Below are 24,938 nucleotides of genomic sequence, written 5' to 3'. Positions count from 1 at the left end.
AGGACTATTGATTACGACTTTAACATTTGCGATGAATTTTTAAAATTACATTCTTTTCACAGTCATGTAAATGGAAAAAGTACGTTTGACGCCTTTGAGAAGCATGTACTTTCATTCCAATTATCAAATAAAATGTCCTCAATTTGCACTGATGGTGCCGCCACCATGAAGGGAAAGAATGAAGGATTTCTTAGCCATGTCAAAAGACATGTAGGATAAATACCATTTTTCCATTGTTTCATCCATCAGCAAGCATTGTTTTTCAAGTTGTGGATGCAATCGGTGTAGCAATTAGAATTATTAATCGCATTAAAGGTGGTCATAATTCGCTAACCCATAGAAAGTTTAAATCTTTTCTCTCAGAATTCGGCGCTGAATATGAGGATCTTTGCCTTTTTACTGATGTTAGGTGGCTGAGCCGAGGCCAAAGTTTAGACAGACTATATACTCTTCGTAATGAAGTAATTCTTAGAAAGCGAGAACTTAGAAAAAGATATAGAATTGTTAGCTTCTTTAAAAAATCCATTATTTATTTTAGACTTGGCGTTTCTAACTGAGATAGTCCTTTTCATTAATCAATTAAATCTTCAGCTTCAAGGCCGCAACAAACTTCCGTCCGATTTAATTGCAGCAATCAATAAATTTACTTGCAAAATAAATGGTCTTAAAATTCAAATAAAAAACAATGACCTGTCCAGCCTTCAGCGAACTGCAGAAATTGCCACATTGCACCCCAACCCTTCCCGAATTCAGGAATACGCAGAGACAATTAATACGCTTTCCTCTGAAATAGCGGAAAAATTTTCTGATTTTCAACAAATCAATTGGCTCATTGCAGTTTTTAATAACCCCCTAGAAGCAGAATCTGAGTCAATTCCAAAACAAATTAGGGAGGAAATACAGGTCATAAAAACTGACTTGATGCTGCCGCTAAGTAGTGGAATAGAATTTTGGCAAGAAATACCGATAGATAAATTTCCGTTTTGCAAAAAGGCAATGTTAAAATTATGTTCTATAAATATAGAATAGTGGTAAACACCACAACATATATTTGTGAAACTACATTTTCTACAATGAAATTAATTAAAAGTTCTATTCGAAACAGTCTAACTGATAGCCATTTAGAAGATCTCCTTCGGATAAAAAGTTATCCAAATAATATAAAGGAAATAGTTGAGTTTCAAAAAAAATATTAATTCAAAATTATTGGTTTTCCATTGCATTTCTAATTTTTCTTGCTTTTGTCACATGCAATTTGCGCAGTGTAAAGCAACTTACGCACACAAGCAAGCGCACACATACAACTACATCTTTTCAGCGCTCTCTTTGTGCCGGGCCCTGTTCTAATCCAGGGCCCGGCACAAAGAGAGCGCTAAAAAAGTTTAGTTGTATGTGTGCACTTGCTTGTATGCGTATGTTGCTTTACACTGCGCAAAATTAAACTTCATCAAATTCTGCCTCAATTCAAGAAAACGAGTGCAGTAAATAATCTTATGCAAGAAAAAGATAGAGAAAACAAAGCAGCGATCAATTTTTCCATGTGTGTTCTCTCAACAAAGCGGCATAGATCTGCTTGCGTCGAAATGCTGAGGGAAACTAAATCAACCCTCATCCTCTGTGTGAGGACTTCGGCAGCCGTTCGGTTACACGCATACGAGGTGCCGAACGTGTTCGTCCCCCGGGGGATATGGGTGCCGGGCTCTGTTCTAATCTATAAAATCGGGAAGATAAAAGAATCACCAATCCACCCTCTTCCAATCATCCACACTCCAATTCCTGTGTTCCCAGCAGAAGTTAAGCCGTGCTGCAACATTCTTCGCTGAGAGCTCAAGTTTCTTCTGCTTATTAGCAGCTGTTACGTCTACATACACCCATGGGGTGAAATGATATATTAGAGTCGCCAAAATGTATGTAAAAGGCGAATATATATATATATATATATATATATACATTCTTGATCAGCATCAACATCCGAGTCGTTCTAGCCATGTCCGTCTGTCCGTCCGTCTAGATCTCGGAGACTATAACAGATAGAGCCACCAAATTTGGTATACAGACTCGTGTAGTACGTAAAGTGAGCAAGTTTATTTTACATTTTGTATGTGTAAAGATTTTCCCACGCCCATTTTCGCGCAGGAAATTTCAAAAAAACTCGATTATCTCCCGTAATTTAATCTACATTGAGCAATCAAATTTGGCACACTTAAATTTGATACTAATATCCAGCAAAATACCAAATTTGATCGAAATCGAACAAAAAATAGCAAAGTTTTACACATAAAAGTTTTTCCATAAGCCCGGAGTTGGCTGTTGGCTGGTGTCGGCGTGGGTATATAGAATCCTTCAGAATTCCATTCCCTTAAGGATTTTCTAAAATGCAAGAACAAAAAATAAGGTGCGCGCAATAAGTAAGTGGGACAAAGACTTATCACATTATTTTGTCCACAATATGCAGTTTTTCGTTTTCTCTTTTCCTTCTTTATTTTAGTTGTATTGTTCTTCAGCGATGACAAAAAAATTGTGAAAAAGTATCACAAGGTTTTCCAGTTACATTAATTTGTAGAAGCCAACGTTGAGATATGCGAACGAAATAAGTAAATGGGACAGATTGGTTTGCTGTCATTTGTAGTTAGATAAGCACATGAAATTGGTACTTTGAATAACAAATTTTTAAGAGCTATCGGGCTAAAATTTTTTCTCTGTGCTTTTTATTATCTGGAGCAGATCAAGTATCAGGATCGGACCACTATATCATATAGATCTAGAAGAAACATAACAACATTTTCATAAAAATTGGAGCTATGAAACTGTGATATGTGGTAATACTAGCTGGCCCGGCAAGCGTTGCTCTGCCCCCTTTTTTACTTGCTGGCGAATTAAATGTTTAGTTCATCCATTAAATGTTCGACGTGGCAATTTTAAAATTTTTTGCTACGCACTTAACTTAGTTTAATACTATTGAGTATACAATATTTTTTGTTTTGTTTGCAGGTGCATAAATAAACAAATTATTTGGTGCTCCCACCCTGGAACATGCCACGTATAATTGTCCGTGAGAAAAGCACGGCTCTTCTAAATTTACCCCACACACTTGAAGGGTTTGTCCTTGTACTTTATTTATCGTCATTGCAAATGATAAACGCACTGGGAATTGAAGACGTTTCAATTCGAATGGCATGTCAGTTGATATCAATGGAATCCTTGGTATTAATACAACTTCTCCTCTTTCTTCGCCAGTTAGAATTGTTGCTTCGATTAAATTAGGCATTAATTTTTTTATACAAAGTCTTGTTCCATTGCAAAGTTTTGGTGCATTGATATTTCTTAATAGTATGATTGAGGAACCCACTTTCAATTTTAAAATATGTGGTGGCATACCGGGTAGCTCCAAAGAATTTAGAAATTCCACAGGATAATTTACTGCGTCTTCTTCTGTTGTAGCAGTATCGATTGACTTGTATGATATTATGTCACCTGGTAATTTCTGTTGAATTTGATCATTTATTTCATTCACATTTGAGTTCGTTGGTGCTAAAATTGCGCGATCACTCAGCCAATCCTGATTTGTATAGTTTTGAACTATGTTTGGAAACACGTGATCAATTAGTTCTTCTTTTGATGGCAACATTATGCAAAAGTTGTTTGGTAACGTGATAAAGCCATTTAAATCCCGTTGAATTTCGCAATCGCCAATCTGAAGAAGTTGCTCCGAAAACTCACGTGCTGCTGGATTATTTTCAAGACGCACACGCATATTTATGTTAAGCGATAACTTTTGAACATTTCTCCAAAGAAATGAACTTTTCAAACACGCATTAATTTCATCAGCTGGAGTTGATCTGGGAATGACGGGCAGCGTTTGTCGAAAATCACCAGATAGCAATATTAATGCACCTCCAAATAATTCTTGAGTGCCCCGTAGATCCTGTAATGTTTGATTCAATGCTTGCAAAGATTTTTTATGGGCCATCGGACATTCATCCCATAAAATAATTGCTGCTTGTTGCAAGACTTTTGCCATTCCTGAATTTCTTGAAATATTACACGTTGGAGTCTCAACCGTTAGCATGTTTAATGGCAATTTTAAGGCGGAATGTGCAGTTCGGCCCCCATCCAATGGAATATATGCTATAATCAATTGTGCTATCATAATTATATGCCGCCAATTCCATGTTGTTGTCAACCGTGTTCGCATTACGTCTACGAAATTCTCTAACAACTTTGGCGTTTCGTGTTCGTCTACCAGTATTTGAACGTCTTGGAAGTGGCATTTTGAATGTGGTTTATATACAATTCATTTAATTTTTTAAATTCTAACCTCACTTTTCTTATTGAACGCAAAAAATTAACATATAACAGTCACGAATGCAATGATCTTGCAACGAATGCCATATAAACAATACATCAGTCATTAATGTATGGCAGCACCACTGGTATATTTAAGCTATATGTTATACAACACTATACGTTAGAGGTATACGTTGTACAACACTGGTTCGTTATTTGAATTCATTTTATTCATTCATTTTAAAACGCCTTTAGTTAATTGGTTAAACTGAAAATTAACTTTCTTTTGGAAAAAAACCCTTCTTTGGGCCACAATTAACATTTACAAAAAAAATGGGCAAAATTGGTTGATTCCTGAATGACTTATTAAATTACAAAAAAAAAGGCTTACAATTTTATATATATAGATAAAACCCCAGCTCTCAAAATTTGAATGTGATCGGATAAATATAACAAAAGTTACAGTCGATATAATAATCGGCTCTGCTCCCAGCTCTGCCGTCAGCGCTGCTTGCTGTCTACTACGTCTTTCGTCATCAACAGAGTACATGCATACACACACAGACGCAACGCTACATAAACTGTATGTGTATGCGTGTGTTGCTTTGCTTTGGGAATGAGGGAAGAAGAAGAACAAATTGTAAAATAGAGAGTTAAATTGTTTTGTTTGTATATTGATGAATTGTGTTGTAGGAAACACCTTTTGAACATGTAAAATTATTATTACCACGGACTGCAAGGGTTATAAACTTCGGCATAGCCGATATTGTCTGGACGTTGACGCGTACAATGCGAAGTACGTTAAAGTGGCCCATACGACACCAGGACATAGCCTGTTTCGCGCGAGCAGAAGCAGAGCGCTGTCCACCTCCCACCCGACCGACCGTGGGGCCCAGCCGCATATCGGACGGCACAATCGCGTGGACAAATACAAATAAAACGGACAAACAATTAAAAATTTGATTAACTACAGCTAATTACGAGCTAAATGTGCTAAGATAGAAGTTTTCACAAGGGAAAGAGAGGCTTCTGATCTGATTACGGGATACAGATGATTGTAATCAGAACATAGGACTCGAAAAGGTTCATGCAAAGAATAGTTAGAACTGCAGTGTTTTAAGGATAGAGGAATAAAATTTCTAGTAGGTCTACAGGGTACAGATAGGTTTAACTGGTTCAATAGCTCAGGAGAGTCTATTTCACCTATTAAAACCCTGAGGTACTCCAGAGGTCACTTGGATGGTCTTAGAAAATGAAGACTTAAAGAGGACCTTTTGTGTACGCTTAGAAAGATATTGAAGAATCCAATCTAGCAAAAGGCTGGGGATGCCAAGTGCGTTTAATTTATATAAAAGCAGAGTATGATTACCAGAGTCAAAGGCCTTGCTGAAGTCAGTATAAATGACGTCAGTTTGCACGGCAGTCTTGAACCCTTTGATTGAGTGAGATGTAAATTCGAATTGGGATGACGAAATGATTGAGCTACAAAAATGCTGCAATTGAGATGTTATTATTTTCTCAAATGCTTTGGGTATTTCAGACAATTTAGAAATACCCCTATAATTGGAGGCTTCGGACTTCTTCCCCTTTTTATGAAGAGGAATAATATATGATTCCTTCCAGATAGGCGGGAAGGCGGAAGATGTGACGGACAATGTAAACAACTTAAGTATTGGCTTACATAGGGCCACCGCGCAAAACCTTAGTACGCAGCCTGGTATTCCATCAGGGCCAGGTGCATATATTGGTTTGACGGAACTGAGCACGCTAAGAACCGAACTTTCATCAAACACAGGGTCTAAAATGCAATTAGACGATTGCAAGTGATGAGGATAAGGAGGATTTGCTTGATAAATCGAAGAGGAAGATAAGATCGCTGAAGATAATCGCTGAAGATAATCCTTATAGCAATGTGAATTCAGCACCATAAAATTTGATCGAGCAACTACATATAAGGAAAAATCCGATGCTTTACCGGATTTTTAAAATCTTTTATAACATCTGGATTTTACGTTCTTCAAGTTACATAACTCACGTGAGATCCAAGAATATCTATCAGACCATCCTAGAGTCACACGCGGGACACAAACATCAAAGAACGACTCAATTGTTTTATAGAAGACAGAAATGGCAGAGTCCATATCCGTGCAAGTATACAGATATGTCCAATCATTAGTTAACAAGAGTTTTTTAAGTTTAGTAAAGTTTGTCTTGCGAAAACATCGGGTTGGAGGCATCGAGTTATTATGTCGAGACATAACACCTAAAGGAAGGTCAATGGTTACATCCAGAGTTGGATGAAAGTTGTCTTCGGGGATAACTAAGGGATTAGTCCTAGAAACATCGCAGTTTGAAGAATCCAACACAAATACCAGATCTAGTGACCTGTTACGACTATTCCGGACAGGATTTATTTGAGTTAGGGACAACTCAAGCAGACCATCTATGAAACAATGTGACAAGAAGGGCAACAGTAATAAAGAATCAAATGAGAGAGTTCAGGCAATCTCAGGTAAATTAAAATCTCCCAGAACAACGAGCAAGTCTTTGTCGGTGAGATATGAGGAAATAAGTTGAATAGCTTCCAAATGGTGAGTGTATACTGCCAAGTCGGACTGTGGTGGAATATACGAACAAGTAATATAGACAGAAAAAGAATTAAACGAAATTTTAACACAAACAAATTCAATCTCCTGATTAGAGGATGTTAGCTTCTTTGATATTTTTTATTAAAAAAATGGATGGAGAGCGTGGAAGATTTGTGGCACTGTGTTATGTGGAGATCTCAATAGCAAAAGTGCAGAACATGTTGGCGAAAATAAAAACACAAAAGGCATAAAGCCGCTCGTTTACAGTTTGCCAACAAATACAAAGTTTGTACTCTCAGCTTGAACTGTGTGGAAAAATATTGTTTTTAGTAACCAAAAATGTTACTACACCCCGAGGTGTAGCGCTATAAAATTCCATATTGCTCGCTCCAAAACAAGTTCATGTGTCCAGAAATTTTAACATGATTATATGGACGGAATTCCCGTTTATTGAAAGGACTCTAAAATGTTTTATAACGCATAAAATAAATGCACAAAACTATGTTTTATAGCGTGATATTGCACCCAATCACACAACAAAACTCACAGAAGCTTATTTAAAAGTCTCTCCATTTCTTATTTTAGACTGGTCAAGCAGACTAGACTCAAATCTGATAAAAAATTTTATTTTAGGCATCTTGATTCAACGGCTTTATGCCCACGGAAAGCAGTTTACAAATTTAAAGGGCTTATAAGAAGCCATTTTTCAAGAATCGAGCAAATTGGACATCCAAATGCTCCAAGACATGCTTAATTAAATGGCAGCTCATAGTGGAATTGGTAAAAAAAAAAACAGAGGAGAGGGCTATTCAATCGTTTAAAGTTTTTTCAGTTATCTGGTTAGATTACGACCTATTGAAATTTAAATCGAACTTATTGTTTCAGTTAGTTTTTATTTCTTATTTTAAAATTAGGACATAAATTAACAATTTGTCCCAGTTACTTATTTCGTTTGAAAATATTTTGTTTGATTTTTTTCTAAGCTTTTTACCATTTTAATGGGATGAAATATATTCATAAATTTAAGAAGTTTTATGATAAATTTTTTTTTATTTTTATATCTTTATCGGTTTGATTATAGTGTCCCACTTACTTATTTCGCGTACCTTATATATGTATATATACATTTGTGCACTTAATACGAAAGCAAAAAAACAACAGCAAAGGCGATAATTTAACTTAACTTGGTTTCCATATGTTAGTATTAATTAGCATTCGTAATTGAAGTCCGAAAACTTTGCCTACGAGATCAAATTTGCTTTTTTTGACTTGGACATGTTCTAGGCAAGACTCTGAACGTGCTTTTGTTTCCTTCATGCTTGTGGGCAAATGAAACGTGACTTTGATACGAATTACCATTGCTTGTATTTAATGCAATTAAATACTTTACAAGAAATAAAAGAAAATAAATGCAAAGACACAATTATTACAGTCCTATCTTTAATAAATGCATAGATACTACCAATTTGATTTTATTTTGTAGATCCTCACTAAAAGCTCACGAGATGACTCACAACGCCAACATCGAAAGGAATTTTCATTGCCATTTTAAGGAATGTGCGTATTCAGGTTGGACCCATGAAAATCTTAAAACCCACTTAATTTCACACTCCCAGGGAAGTTACAAATGTACCAAGGAAAAATGCATCTACGTAGGAAAGAGTGCTATGCATTTAAGAAGGTAGGTTTTTTCACATTATTTTATTTTATTTTTTATTTGTTTAAAATTGAAAGAATGTTGTGTGAGAATTAGAAGGCAATCAGAGGAAAAGTGACAAAGCTATGGTGCTTCAACTGCTCGGCCTTCAGTGAAGATGTTCGAGCGTATGCCGATTTTCTGAGGAATGACATTTTTCATGTCGGTGAGCACTACATATAGCGGAAACTCTATTTTAGTCATTGAAATTTTCAAATTAGTTTACAACCAGAGGGCCGGGGCTAACTTCGACCGCGTCAAAGTTTGTATACCCTTGCAACTTTTTTGGTAACTCTTTCCTTACCTATAGCCATCAAAGTGGAAAAACGTTTAAGCTAAAAAGGCTTATGTTTGCGAAAGAACGGCCTACAATCTTAGCCTAGGAAAGAACGAAGATATTGATCAAAGTCACTGTTTTCCTCCGATCGTTCCTATGGGAGCTATATGATATAGATACCCGATCTTTATCAAATTTGGCTCAGTTATTAACAGATATATTAAACTGACAAATAATTAATTTGAAAGCAATCGCGTTAAAAGTAACGAAGTTATTGATAAAAGTCACTGTTTTCGAAAGATCGTTCCTATGGGAGCTATATGATATAGTCACCCGATCTTGATCAAACTTGGCATAGTCGTTTATATGTGTAATTAACTCACCAATATTAAATTTCACGACAATAGCTCAAAAAATAACGAAGTTATTAAGAAAAGTCACTGTTCGTGACTTTGGCGTTTGTATGGGAGCTATATGATATAGTGATCCGATCCGGCTGAATCCGAGATATACAACGCCTGCAGTATATACAAGCCTACATGCAAAATTTCAGCTCTGTAGCTCTTACGGTCTAGGAGGAGTTTGCGTTGATCCAGACGGACGGACGGACGGACATGGCTATTTGAACTCGTCTCGTCGTGCTGATCAAGAATATATATACTTTATATGGTCGGAGATGCTTCCTTCTATGCGTTGCACACTTTTGACCAAAATTAATATACCCTTTTTGCAAGGGTATAAAAATTTCAAACAAAAAAAAAAGAAGCGATTTGACCAGCTTATATGCCGTGTTTTCCAAATACTCTTCCACATATTACAACTGCGGATGCAGACTTTATATTGATTTAGGTACATAAATGGTAAATGCGGTAATACCGGATATGCCTAGTATACCTACATATATGAAAATAGGTCATTCGGTACGTTTGCAGGAGAATATACCAATCATTTGGGCACAAGTGTCAACACCTTCTTGTTTTATTGTTGTATCATGATTATGATCGTTTTTTTTATTATCTTCAACACTTAATGTGGTGCTGTGTGGGAAACCCGATTTTTGCAAGCGCATTATTTGTGTCTATTTACCTATCGATCACATTTGTTTGGAGGTCCGTTCTGTATGCTAATAAACTTTCCCATCTTTGGAGACCAAGTCTGGACTATTCTTACATTCGTGCTCGATTTGTGACTCTTTCAAGTCTAAACTGAAGACAACAATGAGCTCTTAATTAGAACCTATTTCTTCAATTTTATCAGAATCGTAAGGTCCAAGTTCATTCAAGCATGAAGTCTTCACTGCTTTCGCACACAAAAAAACGAATTATTTAAAGACATGTTATCATGTTGTAAAACATCAAAGCTTTTAATGGAAACATTTATCTTAGGACATGAGTCTTTCGTAACGTATCCGATTGGATTTTCATGTGGGGTCAAATTTTCAGAAAAAAAACTTTCAATCGTTCAGAGAAACCAGATATCCAAAATAGTTTTACGAAAAGATCAAAAAACAAGATATCTCGAACTAAAAAGAAGTTTATTTGAATCAAGCAAATAATAAAAAAAATATTCAAAAAAAAAAAAACAAAAAAAAAGGACAAAAATGATACTGTAAGGAAGTAGGGTTAAAACAATTAATAAAAAGATTTGTTCAAAAATACTTGCAGTGCAAAATTGTAACATTTGACTTTTTTACAGTTTTGATGGGTAAAATTCTTCCAGCTTCAAATGACTTAATATTTGTAGATAAGAGAGCCAAATATTTCACTAACAAAACAAGACTTTGATCTTGATGAAGTGAGAACATTGAGCATGTGTTACAGTTTTGCTCGTCAGTGTACATATAGATTAAAAATTTTACCAATATTACTTTAAATGTTGATTAACAATGTGTATTTAAAAGAAATATTTTCATGTCTTCACAAAAAAAGTTTATAAAAATATGTTTTTATACCACACACCCATAGGGTGAAATGGTATATTAAAGTTGCCAATTTGTATGTAACAGACAGAAGGAAGCTTCTCCGACCCCATAAAGTATATATATTCTTGATCAGATCCCACCGTCCGTCGGTCCGTCGGTCCGTCAGTCCGTCCGTCCGTCCGTCCGTCTGTATGAACACGCAGATCTCGGAGACTATAAGAGCTAGAGCCACCAAACTTGGTATGTAGACCCGTGTGGTATGCAAATGTATAGATTTAAATGGAATTTTGGCCACGCCCCCAGAATTTACATAAAACTGTTTTTCTTAAAAAGTATAACAGATAGAGACACTAAATTTGTTTTATATACTCGCTTAGTTAGCGCGCAGAAAATAGTTGTTCCAACTTTTTGCCACGCCCCCTTCCGCCCCCGGAATTTACATAAAACTGATTTTCTTAAGAACTATGAAAGCTACCGACATTAAATTTGCTATGTAAAATAGCCTAATAGACGCGCAGATATTAACTCTTTAAAAATTTTGCCACGCCCGTTTCCGCCTCCGCAAATTAACCAAAACTAACAAAGCTGAAGTCACCAAATTAAGTATTTATACTGGTTTAGTATGCGCGCAGTGTATATGTATGTATTTTAATATTTTGCCACGCCCACTTCCGCCTCCACAATTTAGAAAAAACCGATTGCCAGCTCCAATTTTTTGACTATCGCAATCAAATTCAGCAGACCAATTAATCTTATCTATTTCTACCAAACTACCAAATTTTAAATCGTACTAGAAACATGCAAAATATGCTTATGAACGTATTTTACTAAGCGGTCCATAAGGGCGGAACGGGCGGCTAATGGCGGCGCTAGAGTACTCGTGCGTTTGTAAAGTGAGCGAGATAGCATAGCCATGATAGGGCATGTAAAAACAATTTAATCAGTTTTATTTGATTTGCGGGGGCGGACATGGGCGTGGCAACTGTACCGACCACACGAGTCTACATACCAAATTTGAAGGCTCTAGCTCTTATAGTACCGCGATCTAGGTGGACGGACGGTCGCACGGACAGATGGGCGGACCGACATGGATAGAACGACTCGGCTGTTGATGCTGATCAAGAATATATGTAAATACTTTATGGTGTCGGAAATGCTTCCTTCTGCCTGTTACACACATTTTAGCGACTTTAACGTACCATTCACTCAGGTATGGCGAATTTAAAAGAGACTAAGTGTTACTTTAAATGTTATATGATTAATGAATTGATTTACAGAAAAAGGAAAAAGGTACAAATATTATTGCCAAGGAATGCAATAACTGACTTTTGCATACTGTTGTCCAGCAGTTTAACGGCCAGTGCATTATCATGGGTTTCTAGCCTGGAGGGGTACCGAATGAAATACCTCCGGATCTCGTACCTAACCTACGGGATGCTAACGTCTTTGTGGATGACTGAGTGACGCACGTAGAGGCGCTTCAACAATAAAGGGTAGAAAAAAACTTTGCAACAGTCGACATCAGCAGCATTCTCATTTAGGTGCATATAAACGTTTAATGAACCTTAATGATATAGTGAATGAACTGGCGCACTCTTGCTTCAATCTAAATTGGTGTAATCACTGCGATTGAAACTTTGTCAGTCGACACTCTTTTATTAGCGTTTGTAAAAATTAATTGTTAGTCTATGAGACCAAACTAAGAAATTAAAGTACGGATACACGTGGAAAGGTCAAGAAGGCAGTCGTAGACAACAACAATATTTTAATAATAATGGTGGGATGTAGGCTTAATATAAACAACAGGACAATTTTTTTAAGGAAAAAGCTAAAATTAATATTTAATGCCATTACTGTGGCATGATAAGAAAAATAAAAGACAATAATAAAGCTACTAGTGAACTCGGACTTATACTCGATTCTGGAGCCAATCATCATTTGATTAAGGATGACTGGATGTCTATTAAGTTTGACTGAGACGGTGTCCCCGTATCAATATACTACCTATAACCCGGGTATGATAAAGTATTAAAAACAAACGGAACGGACCACTATATCATTTAGTGACATGAAAAATACACGAAGGAGCAATTCAACTTCACGCCGACATTCTAAGAGCTATTGGGATGAAACTTGATGAATAGGGATTCCAGGGAGAAGGAAAATAGCCCAATAATCATTCGTTTGATCTTAAGTGTTCTCCACAGAGTGCGGATGCATGTTTGTTTGGTTTTAAGGAATACTTCCCATAAGAATCTTTATGACTTATTTCTGTTTATGTTTCGTTTTGTAGATTTCTTTGGTCAATCTGATATGATCAAGATGTTTAATCTTAAACCTTTTGAAATTTGAACTATTTATAATCTGGGTAAGAAAAAGTATGAAAATCGTCAAGATCGGACCAGTATATCATTAAGGGCTTTACGAAAAATCAGTGAAGCAGTGGGAGTATGTTTAGCAAATTTACCAATGAGATAGTTTTATATATCGACTTAGCGTCTCATGCCCATCAAGAAGCATCTTCTGTGCGTTACAAACCTCTGACCAATTTTATAATACCCTCGCAAGGGTATAAAAAGAATTTGGAACAAGCGATAAAATTATTGCCAAGGACTGCAAGCGTATATAAAGTTCGGAACAGCCGAAGTTCACTTCTTTGGCTATAGTTAGACCTGCGTACTCTTTTAATGAAGTAAGTAAGTCGTCTCGCCCACTTGGGTATACCATACACCAGGTGAAACAAATATTTAAAATTTCGAAAACCAAAGGAGTGTGTATTGAATTGTTTTAACATGCCTCATACCATATGCTATCTCGCTCACTCTACAAACATATAAGCACTCTAGCGCCGCCACTAGCCAACGGCCAATTCTGCCCTTATGGATCGCGTAGCAAAATACGTTCATACGCATATTTTGCATGTTTCTAGTCCGATTTCAATAAAATGGTAGTTTGGTAGAAATAGATAAGATTTATTAGTCTGCCAAATTTGATCGCGATGGTCAAAAAATTGCAAGAGCCAATCGGGTTTTTCTAAATTATGGAGGCGGAAGTGGGCGGGCAACATATTAAAATATATATATTCTGCGCGCATACTAAGCCAGTATACATACTAAATTTTGTGACTTTAGCTTTGTTAGTTTTCGAGAAAATCAGTTTTGTTTAATTTGCGGGGGCGGAAATGGGCGTGGCAAAATTTTTAAATAGTCAATATCTGCGCGTCTATTAAGCTAGCTTACATATCAAATTTAATGTCGGTAGCTGTCATAGTTTTTAAGAAAATCTGTTTTTTGTAAATTGCGGGGGCGGAAGGGGGCGTGGCAAAAAGAAGGAACAATTATTTTTTGCGCGGTAACTAAACGAGTATACAAACCAAATTTGATGTTTCTATCTGTTATACTTTTTAGGAAAATCTGTTTTTTGTAAATTCCGTGGGCGGAAGGGGGCGTGGCAAAAATTTGAAACAAACTCGATAAGCGTACATACTACACGAGACTGCATACCAAATTTGGTGGCTCTAGCTCTTATAGTCTCCGAGATCTACATAGGTGTTCATACGGACGGACGGACGGACGGACAGACGGACGGACGGACGGACAGACGGACGGACAGACGGACATGGCTAGATCGACTCGGTTTTTGATCCTGATCAAGAATATATATACTTTGTGGGGTCGGAGATGCTTCCTTCTGCCTGTTACATACATTTTGGCGACTTTAATATACCATTTCACCCTATGGGTGTATGGTATAAAAAGTTGTAGATTTAGGTAATCAAAGATACCCTGCATACCAAAAATTTTTAATTTAGCCCCAGCGTTTATTTTGTGGAAAATCGAAATTTTTGGTTTTTGTACATACAAAAAGATATGTATTACATAAGTTTTGAGGTCTTTTGGCTTGTTGCCGATTTAGAACATCCAATTATACTAAAGAACTTTTTTTTATTTACGTATAAAAGTAAATTGAATTTTTCGTCGAATGATACATGTTTTATGAATGTCAATATTTTAATCCACAAACAATCAATAAAAATAACAATTATGTCCATTAGGGGTGTTGTTAGTTGTATGGGGGAAAAAAATATTAATATTTTTTCAAGTGCCGGCATTTTATTTTTCCTTAGCCTTAAAACAATCTCAAAAAATTAGGGCCGATCGGATAATGTTTAATGGGCGCGCAACTAACCTAAAGCTTTCAGTGTGATGCTCCCATATAAGCAAACATAGCACAATACAAATATCATAAGAGTAAACGAAATGACATGCTATGGAATTAAATATTAGTACATTGTTGAAACTATTGACTATTGACGTTAGAAAGGAAGAATGGAAACAAATGGGTCTTAATTAATGGGTCTAACTTAAATGTTTATTATTATGAATGACTTACTTTTATTTATTTTGTTTATACTGGGGTATTTTTTTTTATATGCTTGAACAAATTAAAATAATGATTGCTGTTCTTCCCCGTGGTTTGTGAGAACGTGATCCTGGCAGTATGTCCAACCTTCCTCGAACTCAAACGTTTTGTTTCAATTGGATGGATTCAGTTCAAGAAATTTTTGTGGTAGATTAACTTTCCTAAAAAACTTCTTTGTGTTTGCTGAGACAAAGTCAGACAAGGAGTATTTTTTAAAGTTCAACAAATTAGTATAATGTCTATTTTTTTTAAGCTTAAAATTTGGTTCCTTTTACTGAGGATTGCTAACCATTCAAATTTTTTTATCGGAGGAGACATTTGAATTAAAAAACGCCAGAGCTATTATATCTTCGACAAGGTACCATGAATGATGGCTCATTTTTCTTAATACTAGGTTCCCGCATCAGTATTTGCATATTTGAAAAAACTTTTTATATGGTTCAGTTCATGGAAATGAACGCTTGTTAAACTTAAACCATACTTTAATATACATTTTGACTAAAAAAAGGCAAACATCACGCAAACCATTTTCTTCCTTTTTTACATATGGTGGCGGTACGGTAGTCTATTTCGTCCAACGCGGAATTTCACACTGCTTGTAGATGAATCTAGTATTTGTTGGTATTTTTATTATGTGAAGCGTCTTCAGTATAAAGCGTTTGTTGTAATGTGTTTTATTTTGTAGGATGGACACAACTGAGAAATCTGAAGAGTGTCCCTGCTCCTTGGCTAGTCGATATAATAGGGACAAATGTTTTCAGTGTGTTTGATTTATACCTACCAACTCAAAAGCAGTAAAGGGCTTCATGTTGTGTTAAAGGGGATTGAGTCATCGGTACCAAAATAAGAAAAATCGGACGCGTTGGCCAAGAAAGGACTTGGGGTTAAGTCCGTTGTCGATATCATCAATACAAACGAAGTCGCACAGCCGCTCTTTAAAATCGAGCTCCAACTATATGCAAAGCGGTCAAAGCCAAATGCAGTGCATCTCATCTAAAGCCTTCAGTTCCTATTTCACAAAGGATCACCGTAGAGAAGCTCCATACGAGATCCCAACCACGTCAGTGTAAACACTGCCAGGAATACAACCACACGTCTAACAACTGCAATCATAGGTCAGTGTGTGTTGGCTGTGGTGAACAATATAAAGATGGCATTTGTACCAAGGACAGAAATAACGTCGCAAGACAGTGCAGTAACTGTGGAGGGAACCATACAGCCAGCTGCAGAGGATGTCCTGTCTTTAAGGACCTTAAATCACACCTAAACGGGCGCAAACCTCCAGCAGCGTGCTTCGAACTGGACAGACGGAGTCTCCTGCTAGAGAGACTCCGTCCCTTCACATATTTAACCCAAATATGAACACCTTTATGACCTGCATGTAGGAGCTAATACGGACCAACACCAGCTAATACAGGAGCTTATTGAGAATAAATAATTTCTTCCCTACGTCTATTTCTTTGGAATGCTAACGTCATCTCCAAGCACAAAAACAAACTGTCAACATTCCTTGACTCAAGTGAAATCGACGTCATGCTGATATCGGAAACACATTTAACAATTATATTTGAAACACAGTACCTACAAGCAACTGCTATAAGTCTACATTGGTTGCCTTGTACTGCGTACCACGCTTCTCAATCTCTGACAAGAAATTTACCGATTGGGATAACACACTCGGAAATCGCTTTATTGTAGCAAGTGACTATAACGCCAAACATATCTCGCCTTGTAAACCCAAAAGTGAAACAGTTGTACGAAATAATTAACACAATCAATAAGATGGATTCCGCTTTACCGGGAAGGCCTATATGCTGGCCTATGTAAAGTGGCTGACTTAATTGACTTTGCAGTAAGCAAGAGGATTCCGCGTAATCAGATCACTGCGGAGACACTGCTAGATTTAACTTCCGACCACTCTTCAGTGCTTTTCACTCTAATTGGATGATGCAGAAATTGGATGATGCAGAGGACATTGTGATGTGTGTCTCTAGACTTAAGTCAATGCTGAGAGCTGCAGCAAGAGTATCCACCCCACATGCTTCTGCTTACACCGTACCTGATGATAGGCCTACAAGCAGGCGCATAGAACAACTAATAACGGGAAAACCTTGTCTCAGTAAGGAATGGCCGAGTACTCGCTCACCAGCAGCAAAACTTCGCTTAGGACAGGCCGACCGCAACCTCTCCAAGGCTTTACGCAAGAAGAAAGCAATGCTCATAGGAAATACATATAAAAGCTCAGTCCAACCAGCACTAAACATACTCTGTGGAAAACTACAGAGGCAGTTACACCGAATAGGATTCCAACCGGTCGATGGGCTCGGAGTGACGAAGAGAGGGCATTCATCTTTGTCACTCACCGTCAAATGGTTTTCCAGTCAAATCCAACATCAAACTCGTTCACCCTTCGAGCACAGTAACGGATAGTAAGCATTTGGAACTCCAATCGGATTATATCTCTGCAGTTATTAAAAACCATTTAAAGCCGAAAAAAGATTAAGCCATGACTTAATTATGAAAATAATCCTAGAACTTCCTATCATCGCCGGACAATTCATCTTCAAACTGTCCATCGCCACAGTGTGGAAAAAGTCCACTATCATCATGACAACAGCCTTCATCCTACTGGCGAATTAGTTTGCTGCCATGTCTTTCGAAGCTGGTTGAAAAGGCACTGCAGATACGACTAAACTCATCTCTGGCATCCAAAAACACAATCCATTCTCACGAGTTCGGCATCCGCGAAAATCTACTCACAATGGAACAAGTCAATCGCACAACATCCGAAATACAAACACCATTTGAAATAAAAGAATACTGTACGTTTTTTCTCGATGTTGCTTAGGCTTTTGATAGAGTTTGGCTGACACAAAACAAAAAAAAACCAGAGGGCCGGGGCTAACTTCGACCGCGTCAAAGTTTGTATACCCTTGCAACTTTTTTGGTAACTTTTTTCTTACCTATAGCCATCAAAGTGGAAAAACGGTTAAGCTAAAAAGGCTAATGTTTCCGAAAGAACGGCCTACATAGGAAATAACGAAGATATTGATCAAAGTCACTGTTTTCCACCGATCGTTCCTATGGGAGCTATATGATATAGTTACCCGATCCTTATCAAATTTGGCACAGTCATTAACAGATATATTAAACTAACGAATGTTTAATTTGAAAGCAATCGCGTCAAAAGTAACGAAGTTATTAACAAAAGTCACTGTTTTCGAAAGATCGTTCCTATGGGAGCTATATGATATAGTCACCCGATCTTGATCAAATTTGGCACAGTCGTTTATATGTGTAATTAACTCACCAATATTAAATTTCACGACAATAGCTCAGAAAATAACGAAGTTATTAAGAAAAGTCACTGTTCGTGACTTTGCTGTTTGTATGGGAGCTATATTATATAGTGGTCCGATCCGGCTGAATCCGAGATATACAACGCCTGCAGTATATACAAGCCTACATGCCAAATTTCAGCTCTGTAGCTCTTACGGTCTAGGAGGAGTTTGCGTTGATCCAGACGGACGGACGGACGGACGGACGGACGGACGGACGGACGGACATGGCTATTTGAACTCGTCTCGTCGTGCTGATCAAGAATATATATACTTTATATGGTCGGAGATGCATCCTTCGATGCGTTGCACACTTTTGACCAAAATTAATATACCCTTTTTGCAAGGGTATAAAAAGAAGGAAATTCACTGTTAGATGTAATTTCGAAATCAAAGTTGGTGTACCGCAAGGCATCGTACTCGGCTCATTGCTTTACTGCAACATCCACTTTTGGCGATGACACGGCAATCCTCAGCAGATCCAAATGCCCAATACAAGCCTCTGCAAAATTAGGGGAACCCCTTAAGGTGGTAGAGGAATTACTAGAAAACTGAGCAGAAATACAAACATAACATTTACGGAGAAAACAGCCCCTAAATAAATTTTTTCATCTGTATTTCTCCAGCAAAGCGACATAGACGCGGCCGCGTCGAAATGCTGCAACAGACTAATTCTGTTTCTATGCTCTCAAGTGCACTTCGTGTTGACTTCGGCATGCACACAGACTACAAAACGATCAAATGCCGAAGAAAAGTGCCCGCACGGGCCATGGTTGCCTACCCCTGATTTACGCTAAACAGAAGAAGCTGGCCAGCTACAACGTACCATTTGCTCAAGCCGACGACGTCATTTATCTTTGCATCGACCTAGACAGAAGTTTAACTTGGCGAAAGCACATGGAAGCAAAGAAATCACAACTTAAACTAAAAGCGAGTAGCCTACATTAGATCATCAATGCGCGCTCCCTTCTACGTTAGTAGTATAAAGTCCTCCTATACAACTCCGTACTGAAGGCCATCTGCATTAATATCGAAGTCATACATAAGACATGACTCTGGCAACGCAGATGGCGATCAAGGGGCCTTGCAGACATTCGGCCATTGCTTAATCGCAAACATGGCCAGACCGACATCTACTTGACTCAGTTACTGGCGGTACATGGATTCTTTAAATCCTACTTGCATAGATTTAAGGCTAGGTAACCAAAATTCCAGTTCTAGGTAAACTCTAGACGAGGCATACTTGCCATCCGCTGAAGGATTTAGTGTGGTGACCAATAACCAAAGTCGATAGCTTGTCCCACACTTCAGCTTTCAATGCTTTTCCCGCAGTTGAAGATTCTGAGAACAATCACTGGGGCTCCGGGGTACATACGGAACGACAACATTCAAAATGATCCGGCTATCCAAATATACTTAAATAAGCACTCAGCAACTAAAGTATTCTTCAAAACTGTAAGCAGATCCAAACGCTCTTGCCAATTCCCTTACCCGGACTAATAACAGAACTCGTCTTAAAAGAAATGACAGACCAACCTAATAATAAGTGATTAGGGCCGTTTGCAGCATCCCCTGGATTTAGACTAAGTACTAGACTAAGAAAAATATTACAAACTTGTTGTTAGGCCTTAAGTTAAGAGAAGATTCAACAAGTATAGTAAACGTTAAACAAAAATATATAATATAACCAGAGGGTCGGGGCTAACTTCGACCGCGTCAAAGTTTGTATACCCTTGCAAGTTTTTTGTTACTCTTTCCTCACCAGTAGCCGTAAAAGTGGAAAAACTTTTTAACGCAAGAACGGCCTACCTACCATCTTAGCTTAGCATAAACGAAGTTATTGAGCAAAGTCACTGACAAGTCACTGTCACGGAGCTATATGATACAGTCACCCGATCTTAATCAAATTCAGCACAGTCATTAACAGATATATAGAACTGACAAATGTTTAATTTGAAAGCAATCGCATTAAAGGTAACGAAGTTATTGACAAATTAGCATAGTCGTTTATATGTGTAATAAACCAACCCATATTAAACTTCACGAAAATAGTTTAATAAATAACGAAGTTATTGAGAAAAGTCACTGTACGTCACTTTTCCGTTTGTATGGGAGCTATATGATATAGTGGTCCGATCCGGCTGAATCCGAGATATACAACCTGTGCACTATATACAAGCCTACATGCAAACCATATACTTTATATGGTCGGAGATGCTCCCTTCTATGCGTTGCACACTTCTGACCAAAATTAATATACCCTTTTTGCGAGGGTATAAAAAGTAAAGCCCCAACAACCATCAACAACCTATGTCTTAAAGCTCGACCCAGCAGCTGTATCCGCTTTCTAACCAGCATTTTCAACGCATGCCTTCGACTTGTCTATTTTCCACAAGTTTCGAAAATATCTAAAGTTGTCCCAATTAGAAAGCCAAATAAACCTCCGGAGTCTCTCTCAACGCTCCGAGCTATTAGTTCCTAACCCCCAAAGCAAAATATTAGAAACATTCATTAAGGGGAAGATTTCTCTTTTTTGTTGAAACGGACTCCTACTCCTATTTTCGTACGGAACTAATAAAACTAGCGTTCGTTCAGTGTCTACTTAGGATTCGCAAACTCTACCTCTGTAAATATCCCTGCAGGTTGCCCCCAAGGGTCCTGTCTTTCCCCTCGCTATATAATACTTATACTTCCGACTTGCAAATCTAAATGGCTGGTTTGCCTCCATTTTTGCTGACTACACAGCAATTATTAGTACAGGTCTTTTACTAAATGAAATTACTCATAATCTACATACGTGAAGCTTTTGACACTTTCCAATGCTTTCTAACAAGATGGAAAATCCAGGTCAACTCCGAAAAAATGCGAGCGATATATGTAACTAATAAAAGAGCAATATGGTATATTCCTAATAGCCCGATAGATTAGCAATATGGTATCTTCCTGATATTCCAGTCAGTTATGTATTATGGAGGTCCAGTGTGGTCGGTATTGCCAAGTGTCATACTAAAAGATTTTAAATAGCCCAAAACAAGCTATTAAAAATGATATTCAAGCTTCCTTGGCACTATCCAACCTCAGACCTTCGCCTCAAAGCGCAAGCAGAGCCAGTATCAGATAGACTAATTACACTGACAAGTCTTTATCTATGTATAATGATAGACGTAGATACTTAACCTATTATCTTAAGTAGGCTCGGGGGGTTTATCGCTGAGTTAACCCCTATTATGATGTAATAATACTAAAATGTAATAATAATATACCCAATATGAAACATAGCAGAAAAGGTCATTAGACGTGAACTCTAAAGTAAAGTACCACTATTATAACAAACAGATGTTATCTCTGTTTTTTACCAATTTCAATATAAGTACTGCCATTGAATTAAACATTTTTTGGAGCATTTAGATGTCCAATTTATCCCATTCTTGAATAAATGCCCCTAAATTTCCAATGAAGCTGCCCCAAAGATTTTTTATCGGACTGCCGCTTGCTAATCAGTCTAAAATAGGAATACATACCTACGGGAGACTTTAATATATGCATCTGTGAGTTTTGCTGTATGGTTAGTTGTAAAGGCCTTAGGGCCTTCGTAACAATTTCGGAACACTTGGATCTGTTTTAAAGCCATCGAGTTTATGTAAATTAAACATTTTTGGTTACTAAAAATAATATTTTGCCCCTTAGCATCCCGAAAACTGAATTTGCTGGCGTAATATCAAGTCTTATAAAAGCTCTGCAGGATTTATGTACACGTCTCGATAAAAAATGAAGTAAGTAAGTCGTCTCGCCGACTTGGGTATACCATACACCAGGTGAAAAAAATATTTAAAATTTCGAAAACAAAATGTACGTCTATTAAATTGTTTTAACATGCCTCATAACCATATGCTATCTCGCTAACTCTACAAACACACGAGCACTCTAGCGCCGCCACTAGCCAACGGCCAATTCTGCCCTTATGGATCGCGTAGCAAAATACGTTCGTACGTATATTTTGTATGTTTCTAGTCCGATTTTAATCAATTTGGTAGTTTGATAGAAATAGATAAGATTTATTAGTCTGCCAAATTTGATCGCGATGGTCAAAAAATTGCAAGAGCCAATCGGGTTTTTCTAAATTATGGAGGCGGAAGTGGGCGTGGCAACGTATTAAAATATATATATTCTGCGCGCATACTAAGCCAGTATACATACTAAATTTTGTGACTTTAGCTTTGTTAGTTTTCGAGAAAATCAGTTTTGTTTAATTTGCGGGGGCGGAAATGGGCGTGGCAAAATTTTTAAATAGTCAATATCTGCGCGTCTATTAAGCTAGCTTACATATCAAATTTAATGTCGGTAGCTTTCATAGTTTTTAAGAAAATTAAAGTTATGTAAATTCCGAGGGCGGAAGGGGGCGTGGCAAAAAGTTGGAACAATTATTTTCTGCGCGCTAACTAAACAAGTATATAACCCAAATTTGATGTCTCTATCTGCCATACTTTTTAAGAAAAACAGTTTTATGTAAATTCCGGGGGCGGAAGGGGGCGTGGCAAAAATTTGAAACAAACTCGATAAGCGTACATACTACACGAGACTGCATACCAAATTTGGTGGCTCTAGCTCTTATAGTCTCCGAGATCTAGGTGTTCATACGGACGGACGGACGGACGGACGGACGGACAGACGGACATGGCTAGATCGACTCGGTTTTTGATCCTGATCAAGAATATATATACTTTGTGGGGTCGGAGATGCTTTCTTCTGCCTGTTACATACATTTTGGCGACTTTAATATACCATTTCACCCTATGGGTGTATGGTATAATGAAGTAAGTAAGTCGACTCGCCGACTTGGGTATACCATGCACCAGGTGAAACAAAGATTTCAAATTTCGAAAACCAAATGTACATATGTCTATTAAATAGTTTTAACATGCCTCATAACCATATGCTATCTCGCTCACTGTACAAACACACGAGCACTCTAGCGCCGCCACTAGCCAACGGCCAATTCTGCCCTTATGGATCTCGTAGCAAAATACGTTCATACGCATATTTTGCATGTTTCTAGTCCGATTTAAAATTTGGTAGTTTGGTAGAAATAGATAAGATTAATTGGTCTGCTGAATTTGATTGCGATAGTCATAAAATTGCAGCTGGCAATCGGTTTTTTCTAAATTATGGAGGTGGAAGTGGGCGTGGCAAAATATTAAAATATATAAATTCTGCACGCATACTAAACAAATCCACATATTAAATTTGGTGACTTTAGCTTTGTTACTTTTTGAGAAAATCAGTTTTATTTGATTTGCGGGACGGAAGTGGGCGTGTCAAAATTTGTAAATAGTCAATATCTACGCGTCTATTAAGCTAGTTTACATACAAAATTTAATATCAGTAGCTGTCATAGTTTTTAAGAAAATATGTTTTATGTAAATACCGGGGGTGGAAAAAAAGTTTGAACAATTAGTTTCTCCGCGCTAACTAAACGAGTATATAAATCAAATTTGATGCCTCTATCTGTTATACTTTTTAAGAAATACAGTTTTATGTAAACTCTGGGGGCGTAAGGGGGCGTGGCCAATTAACTCTATACACGAGCCAAATTTGGTGGCCCTAGCTCTTATAGCCTCCGAAATTACTCCCTATTTGGGATGCGTTGATATTTTCTATGATCGCTAATTTCTAAATTCATCGGTTAACAATCAATAAGAGGCTATCAAAATCGTAGTTTCTTTCATCATATTCCGAATCTTTTAGGATTTTTTCCAGTGCCAAAGTTCTTCTACGCTCTTCATCGGGTATATATAAGTGCGCAACTTGGCCTTTTTAAACCCTTCAAGAGGGTATTATAAAATTGGTCAGATGTTTGTTTTGCAGAGAAGGAGACGTTTCCGGTCCCATAAAGTATATGTTTTTAATTAGCACGAGAAACTGAGTTGATATAGCCATGTCCGTCTGTCCGTGTATCTATCGGTGCGCCAATTTAAAAGCTATTAGAATGAAAATTGGTATTTAAGCTACTTATAACCTAAGTGAAATCAAGTATGATGAAGTAAGCAAGTCGTCTCGACGACTTAGATATACCATACACCAGTAAAGCAAATATTTCAACTTTATTAAACAAATGCATTTTCACATGCTTTTTACAAGCATATCTTCGTATCTCGCTCACTCAATCATACGAGCACCCTAGCGCCCCCACCAGCCAACGGCCAACTCCGGCCTTATGGAAAAACGTTTATATGCATAACTCGACTGTTTTTTGTCCGATTTTGATCAAATTTGGTATTTTGCTAGATATTAGTATTAAATTTAAGTGTGCCAAATTTGATTGCATAAGGTAAAAAAATACGGGAGATAATCAAGTTTTTCAAATTACGGGGGCGGAAAAGGGCGTGGCAAAATTTTCATACATACAAAA

General features: G+C 37.4%; 1 protein-coding gene across 5 annotated transcripts in view; it reads left to right on the top strand.

The window, feature by feature from the left end:
• LOC6646738 (zinc finger protein 184) overlaps window positions 1-24,938 on the top strand; it is a 58,501-nt gene that overhangs the window by 29,394 nt on the left and 4,169 nt on the right. For all 5 annotated transcript variants that reach the window (XR_006954138.1, XM_047010625.1, XM_047010623.1 and 2 more), the window contains exon 3: window positions 8,359-8,556. Coding sequence is in view for 4 of the 5 variants with exons in the window: in XM_047010625.1 (XP_046866581.1) it covers window positions 8,359-8,556 (198 nt within the window). In the remaining variant the exon portion in view is untranslated. The remainder of the gene's footprint in view (window positions 1-8,358; window positions 8,557-24,938) is intronic.

The sequence above is a fragment of the Drosophila willistoni genome (genome assembly GCF_018902025.1).
Source record: "Drosophila willistoni isolate 14030-0811.24 chromosome 2R unlocalized genomic scaffold, UCI_dwil_1.1 Seg167, whole genome shotgun sequence".
Taxonomy (NCBI): domain Eukaryota; kingdom Metazoa; phylum Arthropoda; class Insecta; order Diptera; family Drosophilidae; genus Drosophila; species Drosophila willistoni.
The sequence above is the reverse complement of the archived record's forward strand: the minus strand, read 5'-3'. Positions and strand labels throughout refer to the sequence as shown.